Raw genomic sequence first — 8,876 nt, 5'->3', positions numbered from 1 at the left:
TCCCAGGGTGGGGTGGTACCCAAAGAGGGGCTTCCCCTTCTCCTCAGAGAAGGGGAGGGGGTAACAGGGGATAGATATTTGTAAGGGCAGGACTGGGAGGAAGCTGGAGCTGGGATCAAGATGTAAAATGGATATAAAAAAAATAAAGTATTGAAAAAGTTGTTTTGGCGCTGGTTGTGGTGGTGCACGCCTTTAATCCCAGCACTCACAGTGCAATCTATGACTTCGAGGCCAGCCTGGTCGACCGAGAGAATTCCAGGAGAACCAGGGCTAAGTAGGGAGACCCTGTCTCAACCCATCAACAAGAAAACATTGTTTTGGCGATTTCATAGTAATTCTTTGCCCATTAACAACTCCTATTTACCCCAGAGAAAACGTGACAGTGGTACAGCCTTGCTGGAGAAAGCAGTCGCTGGGGATGAGCTTCGATGGTATACGGCTCCAGCCCACTTCCGTCTTGCTCTCTCTGTTTCCTGTGTGTGGTTGAGTTCTTCTCGCTCAGTTTCCTGTTCCCAGGCCTCATGTGCCTGTGCCTTCCCCACTCTCATGGATCTCGAGCCCTCTGGAACCACAAACCAAAATGACCTCTCTCTTTTATAAATTGCTTTTGGTCATGGTGTTTTATCACGGGCAACAGAAACACAACTGACATGATGCCGAACAAGTTGTTTGCTTTTCTCCTGCAGGTATGCTTCATATCAGCTTAAGTCTCCGGTGCAGATGAGATAGTTGGGGACCACCATGGATAAGGGATGGATAAAGTTCTAGGGTTTGACCCATAATGTTTTACCCACTCAAAGCAACAGTGTGGCTTTCCCCTATCCTGCCTTATCTATTGAACCACCTATGGAATGTGCCCTTCCCGGCATGCCTATCTTGACTCAGTGTTGTACTGTGATGTCTTCAGGAATATGCCAGCCTACAACCAAAGTCATAACCTAGCAGGCTGTGGTGGTCTTTTATCCCAACACTGCGGAAGCAGAGGCAGGTGGATCTGTCAGCTTAAACTGGTCAGTCCCAGACAGCCAGGATGCTTAGTTAGGGCCCTGCTTCAAAAATAGACAGACAAAGAAAATTCTGAGTGCAATACTCATGACCAGACTCCAGCCCACACCGACAGCCCTAAAAGCGCCCGATGACTTCTCCGCTTGTTGGCTAAATATTGCTTGGTGGACACTGCTCTCCTATTCACCCGAAGACTGCAACGAAGCTTTGTTGGTGCCTCTGGCCCCTTTAGCTTGTTTCCACAGGAAATGCCCATGTTCAGCATCACAGCCAAGGAACCTAAGAAGGTAGAAAGCTGCAATAACAAGTGTTGGAGAAAACATGGAGAAATGGGTTCTTTCCACACCGTTGGTACAAATGAGTTTAGTACGGTCACCACAGAAAACAGTTTGGTCAAGGTCCCTCCAAAAGCTACATGTAGTTTATCACAGGACCTGCATATTTCTCACCTTAGTATTTACCTCAAGGAAAGGAAAATGTTTCTACACAAAATGAGCATATAAATGTGTATAAGAACATTCTACATAACAGCTGAAGGGGAAGCAACACAAATGACTGTCAGCGGATGAACAGACAACACGTGTGGACTGTCCAAGGTGATTTTGTTTCTTGAGTTTTGGCTTGTGAAGCTGGGATTGAACCCAGGGCATGATGCAGCCATCCAGTGTGGCATATTCATAGAAGGGAATATTTACTTGGCCATAAAAAGGCACAAAATACAGATGCATGCTATAATGCATGGGAGAGTTAGAAGCAGTATGAAAATGGTGCAAGAACCCAGACACAAAAGGAACACTTAGATGACCTGTGCTTCCTCAGGCTTGCTCCATAGCTGAGGATGACTTTGAACTTCTGATCCTCCTGCCTCCGTCTCCTAGGTGCTGGGATTATGGGGCCACACCATCACATCAGTTTCACAAAGCACTGGGGATTAAACTTGGAGTCGCCTAACCAATGAGCTACAGTACGTTCCCTACTCCATTCATCTAAGACTATTTTGAAGTGGATCCTAAACGTCTATGGTTTACCTGCAAATACTTTACCAGAGAGCTCTAAAATTCAAGGATCTTTGAAAAATAACCACAAGACCAACATCCTCCCTTCCAAAATTAATGTCATTCACTTTTAGGTTTACTTGCTCCTGGTTGCTTCATAGGTTATCTTTTAAAAACATAAATAATTTACTTTATTTTATACACATTCATGTTTTGTCTGCACGAACATGGGATCTGATTGAGAGTGTCAGATCCCTTGGAACTGGAGTTACAGACAGTTGTGAGCTGCCATGTGCATGCTGGGAATTGAATCTGGGTCCTCTGGAAGAGCAGCCAGTACTTTTAACCAAAGAGCCATCTCTCCAGCTCCCTTTTTTGTCCTTTGAGATTGTCACTCATGTGTCTAGGTGGTTCACTAGGTAGCTAAGGCTGGCCTTGAACTCCTGATCCTTCTGCCTCAGTGCTGGGTAGGATTCTAAAAGTGTGCTCCACATTCTGCCCGTTTCTAGCATAAGAGGAGGTTTTCCTCAGGGGTGAATGCACATTTGACTTATGTAGGCCCAGGGACTGAACTCAGATCTCCAGGTCTGTATGGCTTTTGGCCACTCAGCCGTCATGCCATCCCTAAAGTTGACATCTCAGGCTTTTGTTAAAGATACAGAAAGCTAATGCATATGCCAATTTAAAGGAGAAAAGAGCCGCCTCTATCTGCATCACTAATGGCTTCCACCTGGTTGCTGATGACACACACGCTAATGACTCATGTTTCTGACCAATAATGGTTTCCATTTTCTAGCCACCTTATGAAGTAATGACAGTCTGTTACAATATTCAAGTGATTACATCCTTGTAACAACTTTAGTCTTTTTTGTTGCTTTAATAGAATATCTGTTTCGGTGATTTACAATGAACGGAAACATATTTCGCACTGTTCTGGCCGCTGGGGTTGAGCGGACATCAACAGGCAGAAGCCTGCATCTTCCGGCAGTGGACATTCAAGCAGGGGCGTGGTCACAGTTCAGGCAGGGGCGGGGTCACAGTTCAGGCAGGGGCGTGGTCACAGTTCAGGCAGGGGCGGGGTCACAGTTCAGGCATGGGTGGGAGTTCCTTTATATAGAATCCATTTCCAGCATATTAAACTCCTATAATGTCACCAATACTTCCCTGTGTGTTTGTGCATGTTTGGACGAGAATGTGCAAGCGCATACGTGCACAGTTATGTGTATATAGATCAGAAGATAACCTCCAGTGCTGTACCTCAAGAACCTTCTATTTAGGGGCTAGTGAGATAGCTCAGCAGTTAAGGGCACTGACTGCTCTTTCTAAGATCCTGAGTTCAAGTCCCAGCAACCACATGGTGGCTCACAACCATCTGTAATGAGATCTGACGCCCTCTTCTGGTGTGTCTGAAGACAGTTATAGCATACTTAGATATAATAATAAATAAATCTTTGAGCAGGAGCGAGCCGGGCCAGAGCAAGCAGAGGTCCTGAGTTCAAATCCCAGGAACCACATGATGGCTCACAACCACCTGTACAGCCACAGTGTACTCATATACATAAAATAAATAAATAAATATTTTATATATATGTACATATATATATAAAGAAACTTCTATTTATACTTTGTCTTGTCCTGAGGCAAGGTTTTTTGTCAGGCTGGAATTTGCTAAGTACTCTAAGGTACTACCAACAAGCAGTCTTCCCATCTTGCCATGTAATTTTTTTTTTATTATTATTATTATTTTTGAGACAGGGTTTCTCTGTGTAGCCCCTTCTGTCCTGGAACTCTCTCTGTAGACCAGGCTGGCCTTAAACTCATAGAGATCCATCTGTCTCTGCCTCCCCAGTGCTAGGGCTCGCACTTTGGCTTTTGTAATGTGAGTTTTGGGGCTAGACCCAAGAGCCTACCCTGGACCTCTCTCCCCAGTCCCGCACAGCCACCTCTTACAGATCCTACCTCTTCAGAATGTTGAAATGACTAGTGAGCTTCAGCAGCCCTGGGAGTGACTCAGCGGGTAAAGCACTCACCACTCAAGAATGAGGTTAGAGAGGTCAGATCTCCAGAACTCAGGTAAGACCAGGTGTGGGTGCCTCATGTCAACAGTCCTAGAAGATGGGAAGCAGAGAAAGGAAAATCCTGGGAGCTTTTGAGCCAACTCACCTGATGTTTACAGTAGTGAACAACAAAAGATCCTCTTTTAAAGTAGAAGAGTGGACTGACCCTCTAAGTTATCCTCTGAGCTCCACATGTACACCATGACACATTAACACATTCATGTTCTCTCTCTCTCTCTCTCTCTCTCTCTCTCTCTCTCTCTCTCTCTCTTTCACACACACACACACACACACACACACACACACAAATAATTTTAAAAGTTAAACTGCATGTGAAATGTGATGGCGAACACCTTTGACCTTTGATCCCAGCACTCAGGAGACAGAGGCAGGTGGATCTCTATGAGTTTGAGGCCAGCTTGGTCTACAGAGTGATTTCCAAGATATCCAGAGCTACACAGAGAGACCCTGTCTCAAAATATAAATAAATAAATAAATAAATAAATAAATAAATAAATAAATATGTTAAAAAATAAATGTCAGCCTAAGTTTTTGTGGTACACATTAAAACCACAGTAGTCCCTGTAACTGCATAGTCACCTAACCACTCAGTGACCACTCCAGCATCCATTCAAGGCAAATCTGCAGTGTAAACATCAGTCAGCCCTAGACCTCAGACACGGGGTGTCTTAGAGTTTCGATGGACGAGTCCAAACACTATGACCAAAAAGCAAGTTGGTGCCAGGAGTGGGGTATTGCTGTGATAGACCTAACTGTGTTTCAGGGGATGAGTATGGAGAACTTTGGAACTTTGGGCTAGGAAAGCCATTGAGTATTGAGAGCTCAGGAGGAGCTTGGAAGAAGAGAATGTTGAGAGCAGCACAGAGCCTGGCTTGCGAAGTTCCAGAGGGAAGCCTGAGAACTCTCCCAGGACCATTTGTTACCTTGAATTAAGATTCTGTGGTTCTCGTTAGCTGGGGCTGAAGGATCAACTGTGATTAACAGGATACCAGAACTACTAAAGTGAAACTTTGCTTAGCTCATCAGCTGGAGCTAAGAAGTTAGCAGAGATTAAGAAGAGACCAGCATCACTGAGGTGAAATCTTCTGGGAAGTGTTTCCTAAGAGCACCGAGAAGCTGTGTGCTAAAAGCAGCCATGGTTATACCTAGTGTTGGCTGCCAGACTTCGTAATGTGTGAGAGACACCCAGGCATAAAGGGGTCATAGAGAGCAGCTGAGGCTTGGCACTATGAGAGTCCATTGCTGAAGGTGCAGCCTCAGTGGCAATTGAAGGCCCAGGAATGAAAGGGTCATGCACAGAAGTTGAGGGTTGGCACCAGAAAGAGAGCCTAGAAGGGGCTATTGGTGAAAGTGCAGCCCAATTGCAGCAGAACTCAGCATATTAGAGATGCCAGTTCCATGGGAAGAGCACCACGGCAGCAGCAGCAGTGGAGTGGAGCCAGCCAGAGCCTGCAAGACAAGCTCTGTGTGCTGCAGAGGGCGGAGCTGGAGATGTGACCCAAGCCCTTTGGCGGAGCCCAGAAGATTACAGTGGATCCCAGACACTGGACAGAAAATCACAGTGGATCCCAGACACTGGACAGGTGGAGTTTGAGTTTGCGTTGATTTGATTGGGACTCTGCCCTGTTTTTTCTGTCTTGAGGTAAGCAAGTGTTTTACCAGAGCCCACAGTAGAGAGACTCTGAATTTTTAAAGAGATTGGCTATTTTAAAAGGCTGGTATTTTAATGTGCTTTAATTTGTAAAGACTTTTAAAGTTATTTATGTTTTTAATGTGAGATCTTGGGGATGAATAAGAAAGGAAGGCTTGTGGCTTAATAGTGATGTGTTTGTGTGTCAAGTTGACAAGCAGTCAGTTGTACTGGCTGGTTTTGTGGGTCAACTTTACACAAGTTAGAGTCATCAGAGAGGAAGGAGCCTACTTGAGGAAGTGCCTCCATGAGATCCAGCTGTAAGGCATTTTCTCAGTTAGTGATCAACAGGGAAGGGCCCATTGTGGGTGGTGCCATCCCTGGGCTGGAAGTCCTGGGTTCTATAAGAAAACAGGCTGAGCAAAACATGGCCTTGCATCAGCTCCTGCCTCCGGGTTCCTGACCTGCTTGAATTCATGTCCTGAATTCCTTTAGTGAAGTGTAAGCTGAATAAACCCTTTCCTCCCCAACTGGCTTTTTTGGTTATGCAGTTTTGTCACAGCAACAGAAACTATAACTGAAACACAGACTAAGTGAGTTCCATCATATGGACTGTTCGGGACACAGGCTTCTCTACTCAAGTAACTCAGAATTTGAAACAAACAAACCAGGAAAGCTTTTTGCCCATCTTCAAAGCAGATTTCTTCATTCTCTTTATCCCTTCATTCCTTCCTTCTTTCCCTCCCTCCCTTCCATGTATGTGTGTGTGTGTGTGTGTGTGTGTGTGTGTGTGTGTGGTGTGTGGTATATGTGTGTATGTGTGTGTGGTGTGTGGGGTGTGTGTGTGTGGTGTGTGTGTGTTTGTGGTGTATGTATGTAGTGTGTGTGTGGTGTGGTGTGTTTGTGGTGTATGTATGTAGTGTGTGTATTGTGTGGTGTGTGTGTGTGTGTGTGTGTGTGTGTATACTCCAGCTACCAGGAATCAAACCCAGGACTCTGCACATTTAGTTCATCACCCATGTCTGCCAAACCATGAATCAAAAGTCCAGAACATAGGAGGGAGCCCAGAATAAATACAACAGCAGATGAGGCTGCTCTCTCTTAGGCCCAGCACTCCCACTTGCCCAACACATTTGATGGGCAGGCTTCTGTAATCTCAGCACTCCAGGACAGAGGGAGGAAAGTCACAAGTCCAAGGTCAGCCTAAGCTGCTGAGCAAAACCCTGTTTCTGCAAAGTCAAAAAGACTCAATAAGGTATTGAATTCCTTCACCTGAAGGCATATTTCGGGTTTCAAATAGAGCCTGGTGTGTCTCATATACTAAAGTCAACTAACTAAAGAGAACTTTTTTAAGAACTCTAAAAAAGAACTTTTGAGCTATGCCTGAGTACCACCATCTATCTGCCAGGTGAACTTGAAGTTCTTCAAAGCTGAAAACCCCGTCTAAAGGCAGAGCAGAGCGAGCAAGCCCTGAGTCCCAGCACTCGGGAGGCAGAGGCAGGCAGATCTGTGAGTCCCAGGCCAAGTCACGTACTGAGCTTAAGGCCAACCAGGACAGCACAGTGAGACTCCGTCTCAAAAGCAAAAATAATTGCCAGGTGGTGGCACATGCCTGGCCTGGGCTTACAGAGTGAGTTCCAGGACAGTCAAGATTACACAGAGAAACCTGGTCTTGAAAAACAAACCAACCAACCAAACAAGCAAAAATGGTTAACAACTGCTCCAAGACTTCAAACCTTACTCAATGCAAGCAAGGGACTTCATCAAAACCCAGGTGAAATGCACCTTGCTGCAAACACTCCCCGTGTCCTATTGTAAAGTGTCTGAGGTGACAACTCCTCTGAATATGACCTCATCTCTCTCCCTGCTGTCCTCTGGCACAATAGGACAAAGCAACTTAGAGTCTAGCCAGAACTGAGATCTAGCCAAGAATTTATCATAAGCCAGTCCAGCCTCGGCTTCCTGTTTGTGTCCCAGTCCCTACATTAGCAACTTGCCCGGAGACCCTACTTGCTCACATCTCAGGAGGTCACAGATGTGGAATCATGGGAAGTCTGCAGTGACCTCCTTTTCAAAACACTCAAATACTACAAAGGAATTGGTATGGCTTCACCCCGTGACATTAGGAGGGAGGTGACAGGTGAAATCCACGTTGCGACACAGATGAAAAAGTCCCCATCTTCTGTGTTCCCCTTCCATAAGATTATACACTCTGGGCAGTTTTCTGTGACCACAACGTCCTCTTTCTGCATCCTATGGCTATAGCACATCAACTCAATGCAGGCCAAAGCATTAAATATGCATGTAATTTTAAAGTCACCTAAGGACAGACAGACAGATGGGTGCAAAATAGACATACATCCCATAAAAAAGTCCATTATTGTTTATTGCTTTGCTGTTGGTGCAATCTAAACAGAAAAATCTAAGAGTGTCATTAGCTTACTCAGCAATTATGAGTGGATTACCTACTAAAGGCCAGGCACGGTGCCATGCACGAGCACTTCGTGGGTATACCACAGTCCCCATCTCTGCTTTTGTGGACTTTATAAGCCCAGAGATAAGGTGAGCGCTAAGCAACATCACAAGTGCTGGCAAATTCGGTCAGTTCTAACACGGAGGACGCTGTGAGATGTGTGTGCTGTGTGAAACGTGTGGTGAAGCCTCACCCTGGAGAGCCTCAGCTGCCTGGAAGCTCAGGAGAGCTTCTTCAAGGGGACTGCAAGGCAGCAGAAACAGGCTGCCATCTGCTTGGCCTTGTACACCCACGTTCACCTAGCGCTGATGCTTGGGCAGGTTGGTGTGTGTGTATGTGTGTGTGTGTGTGTGTGTGTGTGTGTGTGTGTGTATAAAGAGGGAAATTAGCAATTGGTAAGTATGCTGTGGAAGCATGGTTAAAGCTTCTATCATGGTAACACATACACACACACACACACACACACTCACACTTCAGCATTTGTATCATTATATAGCAGTGTAAATGTCAAGGGAAAACAAAAGTTACTGCAAGCACAGAAGATAAATGCATAGGCGTTGGGGGAGGGGTTGCTCCGGATTCCAAGGGTGGTTGCCTGGGGGCTTCTTGCTGGGTTTTAGCTGTTGACTGAGCCTCGAGCATCTATCTAAGAACTCTTAGGCTCTCCCATACTGTTTTCATAAGTTGTTTTAAAA

At 45.5% G+C, this 8,876-nt stretch overlaps 1 protein-coding gene across 1 annotated transcript in view; it reads right to left on the bottom strand.

Moving 5' to 3' along the window:
• Nucleotides 1-296: 296 nt before the first annotated feature.
• The window catches only part of LOC116104604 (proline-rich protein 36-like), a 9,146-nt gene continuing 566 nt past the window's right edge, over nt 297-8,876 (bottom strand). The window contains exons 2-3 of the mRNA XM_031391112.1: nt 4,031-4,108; nt 297-1,284 (exon numbers count right to left, since the gene is read on the bottom strand). Of these exons, the coding sequence (XP_031246972.1) occupies nt 1,185-1,284; nt 4,031-4,108 (178 nt within the window). The 3' untranslated portion in view covers nt 297-1,184. The remainder of the gene's footprint in view (nt 1,285-4,030; nt 4,109-8,876) is intronic.

This window comes from Mastomys coucha, unplaced genomic scaffold (genome assembly GCF_008632895.1).
Source record: "Mastomys coucha isolate ucsf_1 unplaced genomic scaffold, UCSF_Mcou_1 pScaffold22, whole genome shotgun sequence".
Taxonomy (NCBI): Eukaryota; Metazoa; Chordata; class Mammalia; order Rodentia; family Muridae; genus Mastomys; species Mastomys coucha.
The sequence above is the reverse complement of the archived record's forward strand: the minus strand, read 5'-3'. Positions and strand labels throughout refer to the sequence as shown.